The sequence below is a fragment of the Strigops habroptila genome, chromosome 2 (assembly GCF_004027225.2).
Source record: "Strigops habroptila isolate Jane chromosome 2, bStrHab1.2.pri, whole genome shotgun sequence".
NCBI classification, from domain to species: Eukaryota; Metazoa; Chordata; class Aves; order Psittaciformes; family Psittacidae; genus Strigops; species Strigops habroptila.
The window spans coordinates 17,649,009-17,668,892 of NC_044278.2; the positions used below are offsets into that span (position 1 = coordinate 17,649,009).

At 40.0% G+C, this 19,884-nt stretch overlaps 1 protein-coding gene across 4 annotated transcripts in view; it reads left to right on the forward strand.

Moving 5' to 3' along the window:
- The first annotated feature begins 410 nt into the window (after positions 1-410).
- Positions 411-19,884, forward strand: part of CBLB (Cbl proto-oncogene B) — a 128,292-nt gene continuing 108,818 nt past the window's right edge. For 3 of the 4 annotated variants that reach the window (XM_030471809.1, XM_030471810.1, XM_030471812.1), the window contains exons 1-3: positions 411-589; positions 1,593-1,751; positions 11,862-12,112. In XM_030471809.1, the coding sequence (XP_030327669.1) occupies positions 449-589; positions 1,593-1,751; positions 11,862-12,112 (551 nt within the window). In that variant the 5' untranslated portion in view covers positions 411-448. Of the gene's footprint in view, positions 590-1,028; positions 1,083-1,592; positions 1,752-11,861; positions 12,113-19,884 lie in introns of those variants that run through there. The other variant, XM_030471813.1, reaches the window with a different exon arrangement.

Sequence of the window (19,884 nt, forward strand, 5' to 3'; positions counted from 1 at the left end):
TCTTTAGCCCCTATAAGCCCTATAGCATTGAACGATTTGGGGGTCTCGTCGAAGCTGAACCCCGCGAAGTCCCCCCGCCGTCCCCCAAAGACTACAAGCCTCCGTACAAGCCCCAAACTGGGGAGTAACCGTAACGAGGTGCGACCGGAAGCTCCACCTCCCGCCCTCCGAGCTCAACCACTGGCCACCTCTCCTATCACTCTCAGCACTGCCGGCCCCCTCCTGCCCGCCCCCTCCCCATCTCCCCAGCCCTCTCGCAGCCGCCACCCCGCCCCGCTCCCGTCTCCACACTCATTTGCTGCCGGCCATGTCATTTAAACGTAGTTTCCCCTCTTGATTGTCTGCTTCGCGCCAGTGGCTCCCGCCCGTGAGAAGGGGGCTCGGTTCCTCCCGCTGCTCTCCCGGCGCGCATGCGTTGTCCTGACGGAGCGTGGTGCTGGGGGTGGGCATGTTCCGCGGAGAGGAGCGGCCGCCAGAGCGCCGCGGGGAGGGGGCGGGCGCGGGGACGCCGGCGAGCCAGCCTCCCTTCCTAGGAGTGAGGGGAGACCACGGCGTGCCGCGGGCTGCGAGCGGTGCCGCAGACAGACCAGTGCGTGTGCATCTCTTATCTGCTTCTCTCTTGCATGTGTCCGTAGGGCTCTCTTCACACACGCGCGCATATCCCCACCCGCCGGGCGGGCCGGGTTGTGCTACGGACAGGGCGATGCGGGCGGCGGGGCAGTAGCTCCCTATGCTTCCCTGCGGGGCAGCGGCCGCCCGCCACTAGCAGCAGCAGAGCCACAGAGCAGAGTCCCGCGGGGCGCCCGGCGTGTGCGTGGAGCCGGCGCCCGGGACGGGTGGCGGGGCGCGCTCCGCCTGCCTCCCGGGGCGGTGAATCGCGCCGCGCCGGAGGGGGGAGAGCCTCGCCCGACGGACGCCTCGCCTGCGCGTCGCTCCGCCGCCGCCCCGGGCTGAGGACGGGGCAAGCGGCCGCCGCGGGGGGCTGAGGAGCCTTCCCCACCCCACCTCCCCCTCGCCTGCTCCTGGCTTTTCTCGGCGGCTCCTCTCGCTGTCCGCACCAAGCCGCGCGGTGCTGCTCATCTGTACGTATGTCTGCGCCGGGAGCGAGCTCCGTGCCTCTCGCTGCCCGGGCGCTCGCCTGCTTTGCGGACCCTTGCCTGCCTGCTGCTCTATCTGCTTCCCCCTGTCCCCTCCGCTCCGCCGCGGGCGCTGCGCTTTTCCGCTTTTGTTGTATGGTGCTGGACGTGTGCTCTCTGTCCGCCGGTGCCGTGGGGTCTGCGGAGGGGCGCGGAGCCGGGCACGGGGCAGGCCGGGCCCTGGGGCGGCCGCGGCCGGGTGTCGGCGGGTGGGTTCCCTCCTCCCGTGGGTTGGTATTGATAATAAATCTGGGAGCGCTTCTGCCAATGTAAACTCGGGCCAGGTGGGTTTCCGCTGTTTGTCGTGAAAAGTTAAACTTGCTCCTAAACATGCCCTCGTCTTGCCCTTTCCTGCCCGTGAAGAAGGAAGTGTTACCTCGCTGGCTGCGGGGAGTTCTATGACAAGATGTTTTCGGAGCACCTTGTGAGTGTGTGTTTCTCTGTCGTTGTGGCCAGCTTGGCTCCCAGATGGCCAATTCCCTCAACGGCCGGAACCCGCGCAAGGGACGGATCCTGGGCTTCATTGATGCCATTCAGGATGCTGTGGGCCCCCCTAAGCAGGCAGCTGCCGACCGGAGGACTGTGGAGAAGACCTGGAAGCTTATGGACAAAGTGGTGAGTGTTTCTGTGCGTTCGTGTGTACACACGGTGAAGAATGGGGCTATTTAAATAGGTACACACAGGAAAACGGCGTGTTCCTGCAGCTCAAACTACTGTGCTTCGTGTGCCTCGGGAAGTAAGGGGACTTGTGTTTTACGTTATTTAAGCACCATTTGTCTTTTTTTTTTTTTTTTTTTTTTTTTCCTTTTTCCTATGGCTTCTGGCTACGGTTTTTTTTTTTTTTTTTTGTTTGGTTTTTTTTTTTTAATCTTGGTTTGTGAAGAGAAAACAAATGTGTGTGCTTGCCTTAGGCTATTGTTATTTTCAGAGCCTTTAAAATGACTCAAACTTGAAGAGCTGTCCTAACGAGAAGCTGCTTAGCTTAGACTTGTAATCACATATTCTGTGTGTTTCGTGTTGGATCACATTGTTAGTCTGCAAAGAAGACCTCTGAAGTATGAAACTTAAGTTAAGCTAATCGTCCTGTGAGACATGCCCATGATGGTAACATAGATATGTTTGTGCTTTTAGGAATGTGCGTGGGGACTGGGGGATGTCACTCTTGTCAGTTTAGTAAACAGATTAGTATGGCACGCCTATCTTTTAAGCATGTGTTCTGCATTTTAATGATTTTTAAGTACTTCTACTCTTCATTTTGAAACTAGAAATACACTGTACTGAAACTCATTTTTCAGGAAGTGGGGGATAGACCATAGTTTTTTACATCTTATGGTTCTCTGCACCAGCCTGATAGATTTTGTTTAGTATTGTACAAAACGTCAGCTTGTATGATGATAGATTAACTAGGAAAGTTTCTTACCAATGGTAGGAACAGTTTAATTGTAACACAGAAAACTGTTCAGGAGGTTCAGGCAGGCACACTGCTTTGCAGAGGAGGAATTAAGTAGTAATTGAGAGCTTCCTCTTGAAACTGCTGGGGAGTGAGGAATGCTACCTGTTAGCCTTGAGTCTGTATGGCAAGAAAGGTATGACATTAAGGAAAAAAGTCATAACTCAGTGATTCTTTGTGAATTAGTGCAACTGTTTGCTTTCCCTGTGGCTCTTGCAAAAGGCAGATGTTTAGCATTTCTTAAAGTTCATAAGTAGTTATACTGACAGGGTGAAGATTATTTCATGTAATATGCCTTGACAAGTGATAATTCTGAAGTATTCGATTCAGTCCTTGAATGCTTTCTTTTTTGGTGTTTTAAGAGTAGCATTTGTATTTCCACCAGCATTTCTGATGATATTCAGAAACTTAAAAACCAGCCTTGATAGAAATGGATACTATCACAAAGACTTTGTTGACATTTCACTGTTAATGATCAGGATGCTGTAAACAGTGAGCATCTTGTAGTAGGAACTGCAATTATAAATACTTGGAAGCAGGCACTCTTCAGTAGAAGGAAGTTTTCGGCTTGGAAACCAGGAATCTAGTTTGTTGTTGAAACCACGTGGGGAATGTACTACTTAATTCCTCCCACCCCTTGTCAGGCCATTTACAAATCTATATGGTAAGGTTGTCCCTTAATTGGTTTCTGTATTCATGGTTACCCCACTGCTTGGACTTGTGGACTGCTTCTATTCAGCTAATGGAGGGTAACTGTATTACTATTTGTAGAACTATCACTATTACAGCAGAGCATTGGAACAACCAGTAAGGTCTGTTCTGTAGAAGTAACTGGAAAGGCTGGACATTGTGCCGAGCTTTCTTTTTCATTTACTGGATAAGTGTCCTCAATTTAGATCTTTAATGTATCCTCTTTAAGCTGCTCTCAGTTAATCAAATTTTATTTCCAAATTATATTAAAGTATACCAGACAGGATGATGTCATAGCATGAAGAATGCTGTAGCTTGCTGCTTGAGTTTTTAGCATTTGGTACTTATAGTGAAAGGATGTGTTTGAGCAAATTTAATATGTTAGCAAACAAATTTAAGTCTCTTAGCCTTATGTGGCAGTAGGCACAGGAAGGTCATTTTCTCCTCTGCCTAGATCAAAACCAGGGATTAAAATCAGAAATAGAAGCCTGCTAGATCAACTCTTGTTTCAAATCCCATTTCTGGAGCGTGTCCTATGACTGATTTCTGTAGTGGGTCACTGATCAAATTAATACCTAGTGGAGGCAGTAGGCTCTGCAAAGTCACTGGGGTGCTACCCATGGTAACATTGTGGCTTTGAGGCCTATTTTCCTTGTAATAATAGTAATTATCTTTGTTTATTCTTTAACTTTAGTAGCTGTGATAACCATCTTTTTGTTGCAATGAGGTAGCTAAAGTTTTCTCCTAAAGATGTTACGGAAAGGGAGAATGAAAATAAAGCAAAGTTATTATCCTGACCAAAAGATGAGGAAAGAGTGGCCTTAAAAACTAATGGCAGAGCTCAATATTTCCTGATTTACATTTCTTTCTTTCTTAAAATTATCATTCTTTACTTTTCCTTCATTTCTTTCTGTAACTTCCTCCTTTGGCAAATGAAATTTTCTGCATGAATGATTTGTTTTCAACAAAAAGGGATTAGCCAGTACTATAAATATGCCTACTCTATAAGAACTATACTATGAAAGTGGTTTTGTGGTGTATGTAAAAGTTCTGGCTACTTTGATACTATGCAAACTTCTTTATGTAGAATTGGTTGTATGTCATGCTTTGGAGTTGTTCAGATTTCATGGTAATGTTTGTTTTCCATAGGCTGGTGCTTCATCTGTTAGAATAGGCAGAAGGTTGCAGTTCTGAATAAGTGTCTTTAAACTTCTGTGTTACCAGTTTGAAAAAAGTCGAGGGTTTTGAAAGAGTTTCTTAGTGGGACAGAACGTTGGGGTAGTTCTGGTAAGAGCCTGTTTGCAGGGACTAACAATAATTATATATTAAAAAAAAAAATCTTCTAAGTAATCAGTGAATATGAGTTGTTATCTGTCTGTATGTCTTGTATCTGCATCTTCCCTTTTATACTTCATCCACTGGGATCTGTACTTTTTGAGGTTTACTGTTGTGTCTTGTTTTATATGAATTTACAATTTCAAATGTATTATTAAAAGAGCATAAAGTGTTAGCATCAATGTCCAGTTTCCCTGCTGCTTTTCTCATGGGTAAGCAGTAGCTTTACCATTAAGAACCCAAAATATTTTTTTTAAATTCCTTTTCAATGCAAGGGATAATATTCCTTTTATGGTTTCGAAGGCAAGCCTGCTTTCCAGTGCTAGCATCATAGAAGCAAGTTGACCATATATCTGTAAACTTCTAGCAAGCAAATTACTGGTTTTGAAACATGACGTGTGTTTTTGAAAGTTCACATCCTATAAATAAAAACGTTGGCAAATAACTCTACGTGTTCCTTTAAACTCTGCATAAGTTACATGGGATGTTTTTTTTTCCCCTGAGATTCTAAACCTAATGATTTTAAAACCTAGAAACTAGCTGTGTAGTATTATTAGGGGATAATGGTTATCTTGAGAAAAACTTTGGGAGAGAATGCCTATTATGTTAACATGGGAGTAGTTAATTTACTGCTTGGGCTACGTAGAGTTGGCAGTACTATTTGTGCACACTTCTAGAATCATAGAATCGTAAGGGTTGGAAAGGACCTTAAGATCATCTAGTTCCAACCCCCCTGCCATGGGCAGGGACACCTTGCCCTAAACCACGTGGCTCAAGGCTCTGTCCAACCTGGCCTTGAACACCGCCAGGGATGGAGCATCCACAACCTCCCTGGGCAACCCATTCCAGTGCTTCACCACCCTCACTGTAAAGAACTTCTTCCTTATATCTAATCTAAACTTCCTCTGTTTAAGTTTGAACCCATTACCCCTTGTCCTACCACTACAGTCCCTAAGGAAGAGTCCCTCCCCAGCATCCTTGTAGACCCCCTTCAGATACTGGAAGGCTGCTATGAGGTCACCACGCAGCCTTCTCTTCTCCAGGCTGAACAGCCCCAACTTTCTCAGCCTGTCTTCATACGGGAGGTGCTCCAGCCCTCTTATCATCCTCGTGGCCCTCCTCTGGACTCGCTCCAACAGCTCCATGTCCTTTTTATGTTGAGGACACCAGAACTGTACGCAGTACTCCAAGTGAGGTCTCACAAGAGCAGAGTAGAGGGGCAGGATCACCTCCTTCGACCTGCTGGCCACGCTTCTTTTGATGCAGCCCAGGATGCGGTTGGCTTTCTGGGCTGCAAGCGCACACTGCCGGCTCATGTTAAGCTTCTCGTCAACCAACACCCCCAAGTCCTTTTCTGCAGGGCTGCTCTGAATCTCTTCTCTGCCCAGCCTGTAGCAGTGCCTGGGATTGCCCCGACCCAGGCGTAGGACCTTACACTTGGCTTGGTTAAACTTCATAAGGTTGGCATCAGCCCACCTCACAAGCGTGTCAAGGTCCCTCTGGATGGCATCCCTTCCCTCCAGCGTATCAACTGAACCACACAGCTTGGTGTCATCGGCAAACTTGCTGAGGGCGCACTCAATCCCACTGTCCATGTCACCAACAAAGATGTTGAACAGGACCGGTCCCAACACCGATCCCTGAGGGACACCACTTCACTATTGTGGGTTTCAAGCTGATAAAATTGTGACACATTCTGAACAGGATTTTTTAAAACAGGAATATTTCAGCAGCTTTTAATCACTTTTCAGTACTCTTATGCATTGGGCCTGGAAATAATTATATTTTCTTCTGTGAAGTTTAACAATATTGTCTAAACCATTTGGGCACTCTGTCATGGCCCACCCAGTTGTTGTGACTCTGACTATATAAATGGGGATGGCAGTTTGACTTGCTATTTAATAATTGTCTGAGAGCAAATTAGAATGTGTCTTACGCTGTTGACTTACAGAGGTAATACAGCTTTTACTCACTAACTTAGTAATGCGGTTTTCTTTAAATTAACATTGGCTGGCATCAGAGTTTTCAACAGCATCTAAGTGAGTGCACAGAGCACAGTAGTTCGAAATATGTTGGTTATTCTTTGCAACACTTTCTGTAATGGTTACATGAATGTGCAAGCTTCCAAGTCAATTACACATCGTTGTTCCACAAGGGATCTAGAAATAGACAATCATCAATTCTAACCATGGTATTTTTTAGTGTATCACCTGGTCAAAGGTGATAGGAAGTTTTATGTCCTGTATACGTGGTTTGTGGAAAAAGAATAAAAATTAAAACGGAGAATTGAAAGCTTCTCTTCTTCTAATGAGAAGAAAATATAAATGACCCTACAAAATCAGCTGTCCTTGTGCATATGTCGCATCAGTATTAGTGCTTATTCCTTAAGTTTAGAAACATATGGCTCTGTTGCAATGTGGTAGGTGTTGAACAAGCACTTACTATATTCTCAGCTGAAAAGATAGGTGATTGGTCACCTCTATGTTTTGATGAGAAGGCTCTTTTAGGAAGAAACCCATCTTTCCATCTTTCTGTGGAAAATAAAATACATTGCAGTTAAGGTAACTTCTGGCAGGAAGAAACATATGATGAAGCAGGTTTCAGATTTTCATCAGATGTTCAGATTTCATCAGTTTTCCTGGTTAGCCCCTCTCTGATTAAGTTCTTCAGAATTTATTGTTGGTAGCATTGTGTGTTGTAGCTTTCTGGAGAATTGTTACAGTATCTGACTGCAGAGCTATCTTTGTGCTGTTTGTGGTGTGTCGAAGTGTTTACTTTGTCTTTTTTGGACTGCCTGGCAGAAGATACTTGTTCAGTAGACCATTTCGAAGTGTGGTTTTGGAAGTGTCCAAGCACTGGTGCTCTGATCTAGTCCACTCACTGCGGCTGAAAACAGTGTTTAGCGGATGTCCTACTCATTAGATACTTGCTCTGTTTTAGCTGTGTTACTTTCCTTGTATTGTCTTTGTCTAGCATTAGGTGCTTAAACAGATTGTGTTAGGGCTACTATATGTTGCTTGAACAAAAGTCTTTTGTCAAATGAGTCCAGGACTTTCAACTTAATTGTTTGCTGTAAGAAGTGAATAGAAGATACAGTTTTCTGGAGGAAATTCATTGTCTACATACAATAGACATCTATTACTCTCATCTCTGAAGAGGCCACGGAATAATGCCTTATAATTTAAGTCAAATATCTTCAAAGATGTTATGAGTAGTGTATTTATTTTGGGGGTGGGTGGGAAGGTGGTGGAGAGGTGGTTGTGTTTTACCTCCATAGACACTAGAGAAGCTTGTCTGGAAGTTGCCAAGTTAACTGTTTCAAAATCTGTTTCTGGTAGTTTCGGATAATGCCTTAGCTCTTCACAGTTAGAATTGCGCTCTATTTTCTCTGTGATTCTGGAGTAAATACTTGGTTTTACCCTGAGTGAAGTAGTGAAAGGAGTGTAGATTTGTCTCTGTTTACCTCAATGAGAGAGAGATTTCTTAGTAACTTGCTGACTGACTGCTTTTCATTTTTTTTAGGCTGAATGCTTGCTAAATATATACATGCTTACTTCCAGTCATAACAATACACAAATCACACAGTAATATGATTCATGTCCGCTCCTAAAGTGTTGCTGAGGATTGCTTTGTAAAGTGCAATATGGGGGTCTTTATTTTTGGTTGGGGTTTTTTTTTCTTTTGAATTCTGTTTTCTTTTGAAGAAAGGTATATGCGCCACTTCTGGTGTATTGGTAAATCTTTTGCGTCAGCAGATGTCATTTCTTATTGCTTACTTTTAATTGCGAACTGCTGTGGTATGTGTCAGGACATCCTGACTCTGGAAACCATATGGTTTACCAGCCATCTCTTTACAAACTTACTTCCTTTGGACTGAAGCCTCGTGTACCCTGTAAAGTGAAGAAAGCCTTGTACTGCTTCACTGTATCACTGACTTGAACTGACTGTTAGCATTTTTTCAGGGAGAATGCATAAGACTAATTGAGCTGTACTGCAGAAGAAATTTTGTATTACTTTCTTAAAGGCTTCTTCTGAGTTGAAGGTTCTAGTAATGTGCTGTATTTATCTCTATAAACTCAGCAGGTGAAGTCTTATAAACCATGATGACCACAGGATCCTGTTTTGATGTTTGTGTGACTATGTAGTGATACTGGACTGAGGAAGACTTTGTAGAACATCTGTAAGAGAAACAAATTCTTTATTACCGGATATTTGTTTTTGTATAGTTGAATGGACCATCGGTTGAAAATCAACGAACCAGCATAAGCAATTTGCTTTTTCCTGTTGTTTTTGTATTTTTAGTGGCATTTCTAATATATGAAACTGCTTACATTCTGCATGTTGGCACATCTGATTGAAAGGATAGATTCTCAGAAAGAGAATTAATTCTTTGTTCATGAGATTTAAGTTGAGATAAATAAGCAATTCAAATGACTGCAGCCTTCTCTGCTTGTGGTCTGTTCTCATTGCTGACTTTTCTTCCCCTGAATAAATATTTTCCTCTTTTCAGTTTTTTTTTTTCTTCCTTGTGCTTGTTGCTCCAGAAAGTTGCACTGCCTAATCAGTGATATTGATTTGTGTTATCTAGAGTTGGCTTCAGGAAAAATGTCCATCTTTTTTCAAGTTTTCATTAAATCAGAAACTACAGAGAACAAAAGTTTAGATGAATACATACGTTTTTCATAAAGGCTTTAACTTCCGTCCTTGGGATTCCCGTTCTTGTAACTCTTCTACAAAAAGAAATTCACATGTCTCTGCATGGATGACTTTCATATCTGCACATGTAAAATTCTTTCCTCATATTTCTGAAATCTCCTCACGTTTCTGAAATCTCCAAGAGTTCTATCTGTCAGCTCAACTTAAGCGTAACTAAAAGAAAATGTTTAATCTCCTTAATAAGTCTCTGTTAGGACCTTTCTTGATCTTCTGGGATGACACCATCATCCTGCCTTCACTCAGACAACATTACTTGAACTACTCTCATAAAAGTTGTATCTGAATCTTTCAGATCAATCCATTCACCTAAATCTCTCATTGAGGCCTTGCTATTTTTGTGTATCAGTAAGTTCAGCTTATTATTCTGACCTTGGAAAAATGCCATCATCTCCAACCTTCATTCTTTGAGAATGCTGCTTCAGGCATCTACTAAGCCACAACTTGAACCTTGTTGTCTTTTTCTTTATCTTGATAAAGAGAATCTTTATCACATGAAATATAAACAGATTATTTTCAGTTTCAGAGTCTCTTACTGTCTCACTCTTGCAGTTACGGATTGTTCCAGACTTTGTCACCTGATGAAGAGATGACCAAACATCTTTATGCTTTGCTTTTTTTTGTTGTTGTTGTTGTTTTCTTCCAGCTTCTTCCTCAATTTATGCATAATTCTTTTATGAGCCACTAAATTATTGTAGAGTTAGCGCTTGCCTTGAAACTTTGGTGTTTATATCTAGAAATACTTAACTGCTAGTGCCCTGAACCCCTCTTTAGCATGTTGAACTGTTATGCTCATATATTCATATTTGCCAGCATCTGTCTGCTGTCTTTCCATTTCCTACTGAGATTGTAAATTTCTCTGTGGGAAGGACTGTCTGTTCTACAACACATCAAAATGGTGTTCCTATTCCATTACTTGGTCAAGTAGGTGAAAGAATAATAAAAATTACTGAAAGTTACTTCAGTAATTACTACTTGTTAAATGAGCGAAATGAGGGGAGCTATTGTAAAAGTCATGGCTAGACTTCTTTTTTTCTAAAACTTCTTAGGGTTTTTGTCCACTCTTCTATCTCTATTTTTCCAGTTGTGACCCCCCCTTAACCTAAATCTAATTGCCTGGTGTGTGTTTGTGTGTTTCAGAAGGGAAAAATAATATGTGTTTGCTTTGCTGTTTGTGGTGCATGAAGGTCTGTTAGTGGCAACAGTATTAAGACATTGAATTTCTTAATAGTTTAGATCTAGAAATTGAGGGGTGGGTCAGCAATATTGATACAGCTTTGAGTTTAGTGGTGAATGTTATAGGACACAAGTCTGTGTCCATCCCTTCCCTCCCTCCACTCTGAAATGCTCAAGACTGCGCTCTTTCGAAGTTGATACACTAGTAGGAATAGGAATCTGCTTTCAGCAGTATTAAGATGTTTTTACAGCCTCGTTAGTTATGTCAAAAGAATGTCAAAGTCACTAATATATAATGTGGCAATCTCCAAATGATACCTGTAAAACTTTAATACCATATGGACTTAATTTTTTCAAAAGTATTTGCATATGTACAGCTGCACACACATCTAGAATGTGTCCCTCTGCAGTGTTTTGGCTGAGTGTGGATAGCTCAGTGGAACAACACTCAAAACCTACCCGTTAGTTTTGATCTCTTTTGCTTTCTAGAACAGAACATTACAGAACAACCTACCAGAGAATTTAGGTAGCCAGGTGATAATTAACCTTGTGTATGTTCAGGAAACAGAAACAGTACCACCTTCTTCCATAAACATTTATAGTGGAGACTAGATTTGAATAAAGGTGTTCCGTTCACCTGAAGCTTATTCTTTAATATATATTACTAAATTAACTTTTGTGCTGTTTAGAAATATAATGATTCCAAGTCCGTTAAGTTGTTATCTTCTATTACAGCCATGATGTGGAAAACACTGAGTGTATAATGTTTTGCTTCCTGGTTTATGATACTTGTTTGAGAGTGGCTTAAGTTCTGTGCGTCATAGCTAACAGCTTTTGCATCACTGGCATAGTTCAGGCCGTTTTCATATGTGTGGACCTTTCAAACTTAAAATTTCTATAGGTTCTAAGAGGCTATATTGTTGGATAGAGAATAGAGAGAGCCAGCAGGTGACAAGGTAATATATAAGGTCAGTTCTTAGCAGACATACCAACATCCGTAGGGAAATTCACCTGCAGCAGACAGATCCATATGAAAGTACTGTTCTTGGCATTAGTTGCATACTGTATTTTGATAATATGCTCCTTAGCATTTAGTAGGCAGGCAAATACATTCTTACTTTAAATGTAAAACCTCCAACTATGTAAGCTTGTTTACTTTTTGTAGATATGACAGAATTAAGTTAAATTTTATGTCCTTTGACATTAGAGGCTATGTTGGGTTTTCGTGCAACATAAGTGAAGTAGGATTTGATTGTTTGTGCTTGAAGGTTAGAGAAGATGCTTACACCTATTTCAAGATGTTGGATCAGTTTTTGCCTCAACATACCTTGTATTTCACGTTCTCTTTTCTTCGCTTATAGGTAAGATTGTGCCAAAACCCAAAGCTTCAACTGAAAAACAGCCCACCTTACATACTTGACATTTTACCTGACACTTATCAACATTTGAGACTTATACTGAGCAAATATGATGACAACCAGAAACTCGCACAACTCAGTGAGAATGAGTATTTTAAAATCTACATCGACAGTCTCATGAAAAAATCTAAACGGGCTATAAGACTCTTCAAAGAAGGAAAGGAAAGAATGTACGAGGAGCAGTCACAGGACAGGTAGGTGAAATATTTGAATATGAAGTAGGTTGTCTGGCTTGTCTGCATTCTTAACACTGTTTGTCTGCAGCTTCTTAACACTGTTTGTCTGCAGCCATTGTGTTTTGACATTTTTAATTATTTAAAGAGCAGAAATATTTATTATTTGGATTCATTGACCCTGCAGGTCAATCAGTCATTTGCTGGATTTTTTCCACTGTCTGCTCTTATCTGTCACTTTGTGACCTTTAAAACCAAGTGCATTTCCTTCATAAAACATTCATTTCATTGTAATTACTTATTCACAGGGCCTTACAATATGTAGTTTTCCCTCTGGCAGAGAGTGGGTGACTGTTACTTGGATTGAGATTGATCTCCCTACCCCAGTTCTTAAAACTGTGGGAGCCATGATGGATATTGACTTACAGCTTTCACAAACTATGAAATGGAGCAAAACAATATTCGTATTTCTGAGATATTGTGTGATGTTGGCATAAGGTGATGATGATGTTAGTTTGGTGCTGAGAAGCCCTTTCAGAAACCTAATGGATTCCTGATTTGCAGTGGTTCAGTTTTAATAATGGGGATTAATGTCCACTTTGTGTACTCTTGGTGGTGAGTGAGGAGGGTTTTAATATTTGATTTCGTTACCGAACATTTAAAAAATAATATTTCAAGAACTTTTCTGTAAAATCTGTAGTTTCATTTTAGCAACGGGTGCAGTAGTATTGTGGCAATTAGACTCTGTTATGTGTGGTATATCTTTAAATCTGTTAAAAGATACGATGCTGTTTCCAGAGTCTCTCCTTTTTAAAGAAGATAGTGAGGGATGGGACATAAGAGAGGAAGTGAAGGGAGGATTGAATCCTTGCCATTCTCTCTGTACCTGAGCTCAGAGGCAGGGTTGCAGTATAGTTTTACAGCTGGTGAAAGTGTTGGCAGAAGCACTGAAATGCCTACATTCTTGTAAATGTCACTGCTGTTATGTTTGATTTATACATATGTTCCTTACAGGTTTTTAGCCATGATATAGCTATTCAGTATACTCTGGTAGTCTCCTGTGCTTGATGGGGTGTTGGAAGCTTGCTTAATGTCGAAGGAATTTTTTTTTAAGTATGTAAAGACTGTCCAGTTGCGAATATACTTGGAGCAATTTGCCTAGGAGGAGCAAAATACACTGTTTGAATTATTCTAGTGATGAGTAAAGATCTTGATTTTTTTTTTTTGTTTTGTTTTTTTTTGTTTGTTTTTTTTTTGTTTTTGTTTTTTTTTTTTATTTTTGGATTCATAAGTATATAAAGGAACAGTTTTCATTGTAGATGCATTCTTTCCAGAACCCCTGGAAAAATTGTTCGGTACTGAGCCTATGGGTTCTTTTTTTAATATCCCATTCGTTGTATGTGCAGAAGTCATTGTGTTGCAAAGGAAGTAAGAGCTTTATATGGCAAGGGAAATTTGACATAAACGGTTACATTATGTAAACAGGTTTTATTTTGACTTCCCTATGTTGTATGAAACCCAGATTTACTTATGGTTTTGCTTACAGTTACCAATAAATTAAAGCCAGTTTCAGTGTCACTTTTTCAGAAAAACAGTCTGCTATATGCTCTGTACAGTCATTCAAATGTCTGAGTAACTGTAGTTGGTAGAGTTGCTTTCTTCTTTACAATTACCCACTTAATTTCCTGCATAAGGGTAACAGTGCTGATATAAGGATGTCTTTTGTGAGGCAGACTGTTTTTGAAGAAGGTGCAGTTAGCATATTTACTGTCATTTATTTGGGCCATTCTTGTGAGATGATTGGAGAGGATGGAATTTTAAAACATAGTAATGAAGCTCACTGAATCACAGTAACTACTTCAGGCTCTCTAAATCTGTATTTCAGAAGGTGACAACTCTTACTTTGCCTGTCAGGTGGATTTTGAAGCTTGAGGAAAGGAGTACGATAGAAATGTTTCTCCTGTGCTAAAACTGTTAGTTGTGTTTCCTACAGAATCTGCATTCTGACTGTATGTCAAAATGCTTAAACAAAAAAAGAGTAAGCATTGTTTCAGCACTTCATGTGTCGTGCCATTATAAGTTAAAGTCTACATCTTTGAACTTCAGCGCACCATCCTTCATCTACTGGTGATGTTTTATCTGTATGTGTATCCTAGTTTAAAGTTAAATGAAAGTACTTGTTTACTGAGCCCTGTGACTAGGTGTTTATTTGCTTGGCAGTGCTCCAACATATATAATCATGTTAATTCTTGATAAGTTAGTAAAAGAAGCTGTTGAATATTTTTAGCTGCGTTGCTTCCAAATACATCTGCATTAACCTAAGTACATTATTTAAGGTTATGATGCAAATTGTTTAAATGTTTTTGAAGATGTTTCTGAAATGAATGTCAAATTGATGTGTAGTCAATATTCAGAAAAGGCAAACCAAAAACTTTCATGTTGACACCTGGCCAGTTTCTGTGGTTTTCATTTCTGTTTTGTTTTGTGTTAGTGTCTCTCTGGTTTCTGGATAAAAGGTCATCATGAAAAGGAGAAATTTTCTTTTTTTCAGACTGCATTTGAAAGCAGTCTCTCCATATATTTGATTGGTATACTTTTAACCTATTAGGATTATTGAGTAATCTTTAACTTCTATAGCGATGGTACATTTAGGAACCAGTGCCAAAATTAATCTGATTTTATTTGCCTGATGATGACACAAAAATTAGCCTATTGTGAAGAATTTGTCCTGAATTTTAATTCCCAAAGATCCTGTGGATGAAACAAGATAAGTCAGATTATGTAGAAATGGCATATTCAACACAAAGGTTTATACTGTGATGGTGTTGCCTCTCTCCTGTGTACCATGTCAAACACACGTGATGTTTAAGAGTAGTTGGTGCTGACATTCTGTACTCTGTGGAATGAGTCTCACTAACCAGAGAAAATATGGCTTGCAAGTTTGTTTATTGTATATGAATTGCGTCTACCTTCTAGGTATGGTGTCTGGTATCAAATGGTGTGCTCTCATAGTCCTCTTGCTTAATGAAGTGATGATGTTTAATAAATTCTGTAAACTGTGCTAGATGTAGGCTGTGCTGAAGTTTTTCTATGTATGAAGTACTTTAAAGTTGTTTTTTTTTTTGTCACAAATTTTACTTTTTAAAGGTTATTAACACAGGCTTATTAAATTTTCCGATTCGGGTACATCTGCTTTTCTTAAAGGGCTTTCTGTGTCTTTGAGAGTCTGGGATTTTGGTTGTGGTTCTTTTTAATTTTTTTTTTTTTATCCCCCCCCCCCCCCCGTTGTTTATTGGGAAGTGGACTAAAGCTGGAAAGCATCATTTCTATGAAGTCCAAACTTCCTTTTCTCTTGCTGCATTCCAAAATTATGCATCCAGAAAAAAAAAATCAAAACTTTGTTGTAGGCTGGTGTTTTTTTCAAACAAATATGTTAGCCAGGTGTAGAAATCAAGCACTGAAGTTACAGTAATAAGACTAGAGGAAGAATAAAGTGGCAATGGAGAGTTTACATTTGGATTCATTCAAGATGCTGGACATAGTCTTCAGGGCTAACACAACCATTTCTTAGTAATGGAGACAAATGTGAGAGTTTCTGCTTGCCTGTAAATTGTGTCTGTGGAAGAATATGTCTTGAGATGGAACTTGTTCATTGTCTGTTTTAATATTGTCTTATTAAAGACAATATTCTTCTGCTATGCGCTCTTTGTATGAGGAGAAGAGGAAAGTGTAAAACCAGGGTGTATATTTATTTGTAATAATCACTTAAATGCTGCTTGGTTCAGCCAGAATTAGTTGACTGCATATGTTTAAGTGGCATTGCAGAAGTGGAAAAGGAAGATAAAGTGAAAAATGGATATTTCTTAAATAGTGGGCAGTACAGATGAAGATTGCAAGAGCTGAGGTGTTTTTGGGCTTGATGTGTAAAGAGGTGTGTATGTAGGGAAAGTCAGAGTCAACAAAGCCTCTCAAGGGGATCACAAAACCTCTCCTGTCCCTGTACAGAAAGTCTTGCTAAATTCTCTTGTGTATCTGGTCATTTGGTGTCTTGATTCAAATTGCATGTTTCTAGATTTTACAGCTTGATTAAGTGTATTGTTAGTGTGGAATTCTTATGTTCTCTAAGTCTTCTAGGGAGGTCTTATACCTATGGTTCAAGTGACAGATCAGGTTCTCCTCTGTTACTGTGCATGTTGGTTAGTGAATTTATAATGTATTCCATTTCTCTTCCTTAAGTCTATGTTGACAGCTGAAATCAGTTAATGGTTCTTGAACTGGCACATGAAAAGTACACAGCGTTTTCAGTAGAGGCCTTTCTACTGTTGAAATTTCTAGTCTATTCCATCTTTATTCTGAAAGTACAGGCTTGATAAGAAGTTACAAGGGTAAGCATCAGGATGGATTGCAGTTATGTCAGCTGCAACACAGTAGCAGCCATTTATATTCTTCTGTCCTGTGTTAAGTGAGAGGCAGCTTACCCTACTTCTTTGAATTACCTCATCTTGAACCACAACTTGCTGTTTTGTTTACAGGAAGTTAGGAAGTTTATAACTTAGCTAGCCTTGTAACTTGTTTGTGTCTCCAGACAGAGGAGATTTTGTTGATCAAGAGAAGGATCAGGAAGTGTAAATTGTTAATTCAGGATGATTTTATTTGGATAGGTTAATTGTCTTGGCCTGTCTTCAGAGGAGAGGTGCTCCAGCCCTTTGATCATCTGTGTGACCCTCCTCTGGACTCACTCCAACATCTTTCTTATGTTGGGAGCCCCAGAGATGGAAGCAGTGCTCCAGGTGGGGTCTCATGTGAGTGGAGTAGAAGGGGAGAATCCCCTCCCTCGACCTGCTGGCCATGCTCCTTTTGATGCAGCCCAGCAATCGGTGGGCTTTCTGGGCTGCAAGCACACGCTGTCAGGTCATGTTGAGCTTTTTGTCACAACGCCCCCAAGTCCTTCTCCTCAGGGCTGCTCTCAATCCATTCTCCACCCAGTCTGTATTCGTGCTTGGGATTGCCCTGACCCATGTGCAGGACCTTGGAATTAAATACGGAATGTTGTACAAACACACCTTTCGGACAAAGAGTCTTATTGCAAAGGGCAGGTGAGAACACGTGGAGGTTACAAATGGTTATGATGGCTTGTTCTCAACATTAATATAAACAGGCAGTGGACTGCTGTTCCAAAGTGATATTTAATTTTTTTAGATGTTTTTGATCATCTTCGCTGCTTGGGCTAGGGTATTACCAAATGAGAACAAAGGAAGTATTGGTACTAAAATAACTGAAAAGCAACTATTTATTCAGATTGCAGAGGAAGACAAGGAGTTTAAAACCAGAGAGAATCCTAAGTGAAGAAATAATGGTTTGTAAATTCTTATGATTGATTTAGATCCTTGATTCCTATCTAGTTTGGTAGAAGAGGGTTGCACTCCATTTGTCTTCTACATGTTACTCTTATAAAATCGGGCATCATTTTCTATGTTGATGCAAGGTCTCTTTTGAACTTTTTTGTACAAGTAATGTGGTGTTGACAGCCACATCTGAGCAGAGTTCAGCTTGTTGTGAAGGGAAATACACAGTCTCATCTCTTCCTTGTCGCAGTTTGTATAATCATTTATACCTGTAAAAAGTGTACATGATAATGTTGCCAAATTAAGATGCTGTAACATTTATATCTGTGCAGGTGTGAAAGGTCTCAAAAAGCACAGTTAGGTGAATCAGTCCTGCAGACTTTACATGTGTTTATATATTAATTTCCTTTGTGATAAACCTAATGACAGTTCTACTGCTAGGGTTATACAGTATGACTGATGCGGCGTCTGTACTGACACATTGTTTTTTTACGTGGTTCTGCTTCACTTTAGAAGGCAATATAGGATGACAAAATGAACAGGGAAGAATAGGTGGTTTTCTGAAAATACAGTCCTCCTGGTCAGAGGTGTCTGGAATTACTGATTTGGCAGTGAGGATGTTAGTACCCATTTTTGCTTTGTAACAGCTCTGTTTCTCACATCCCTGCACCATACTTGTCTGCATGGTCTCTACAGGGAAAAGCTATGCTTTGGAGGCAGGCCATAGTTGCCAATTATAAATAGAGCTGTGTTTTTAGGTATGACAAAGCCCAGCTGATCACATCAAGATAACAACTTTAGGATCTTGAAGAACAGGCAGCACTGGCTCCTCAATTTACCGTGTAGAAAGGAAGGCTCCTGTAACGGATCTTCATTCATCATTTGCTTTTCAGTGCATGGTTGATTCTTAGAAAATTTGGTCTTTGCTTCTCTGTGTTAGAAATATTTGTAGTCAGTGATGAGGTATTTGCTTTAAGATGCCTTCAACACTAGCCTTCATGATGGCAGCTACTTTTATAATGCAAGAAGCAAAGAGAGAGCTTTTAGAAGAAAGCATCCATTTTTATGAAATGTATGTCTAATATGTAAGCATATCTAACTTTAATTTCAGGTTTTAAAAATAAATGGTTTCCCTTCCCTAATGTTCTCTGGCATTGTTTTCCACTAAAAATTAAAAATATGAAAGAACGAAAATTTGCTTTTGTTCTATAAAGAAAAGAAAGGGAAGTTGGGAATAATCACATTCATGATAATCTTACTGATTAGTTAATAGAAGTTCTTTTGCCTGTCTTTGAAAGTAAAGCCAGTTTATAAAAACGTGTGCTGAGTTAGTAATCCTGTATCCAAAGAATACTTGATTAAAAATCAGGCTAGAAGATAGGCTTGCTATGTATGTAAACCTGTAGTAAAGAAAGTTTCACTAACCTGTGCAAAGTAGGAAATAACCTTAATCTGAAAGGAGGTGAAATTACATGTTTTGATTAACACAGCTGAAGTTTGACTGAGTTCAGAATGTAAGACAGAGATATTGATGGAGAACTATCAATGGAACTATCCAGTTCATAACTTAATGAAATTCTAAAAATATCTTGTGATCGTTTGACATAAGTTTATCTTCTTCCTATTCTGTTCTTTGCTTCAATATTAATAAAATGAATTTACTTCTGTCCTAAAAGCGTTAGTGTAATTATTTAGTAATTTGCATATGGAGTATCTTCTATGCTTTGGCTTTTTATTCCTCAGTGGCTGCACATTCTTAAATTAACTTTGTCTTTATGGGTTCTACAGTAATACTATGCATGCTCTACAGTGAGGTAAAGCTTTAATACTGTTCATTGATATTGGAAAAGTAGGTTTGCTGTTGAATGCACAAACCAGTTTTGCTGCTGGCAAGATTAATATGTTAGCATGTTTCTTTTTTCTGTTTTATATTGGACAATTCCAAATGATTTAACAACATGTTTTCTGAGAGCCAGTTTAGGAATATCATTTGCTTGATGTGAAAGAAAATGTGTTATTTCTATAAAAGACTTTGCAATGAATGCAACTACTTAAAAAAAAAAAAAAAAAAAAATCCAAACAGGAGAAATAGCGCAGAGAAAGGACCAACATTAAACTGTGTCTGAAAAGAGCAGCACATCTTAACACATAACACAAATGGAAAAAGAAAACAGTAAGTATCTCATATGAGGAACAAAACTTTCTGAGCAAGCAGCCAGGTGACTATCATCAGTATCTTGTTTGTAATGTAGATGACTAGTAAGTTTTGAATTTTTCTTTTTTGGGTGCAACCAAGATGGAACTGAAGGATTTATTATTGAAATATTTTTGTGTTTATCTCTAGCACATAAGATGTTGTGTGTTTTCACCATAGTTTTCTCAGATTTCATGTCAGAGTTACAGAGCTATCCTCTTTTGTGATGGAGGATCCTAATCATAATTGGTTTA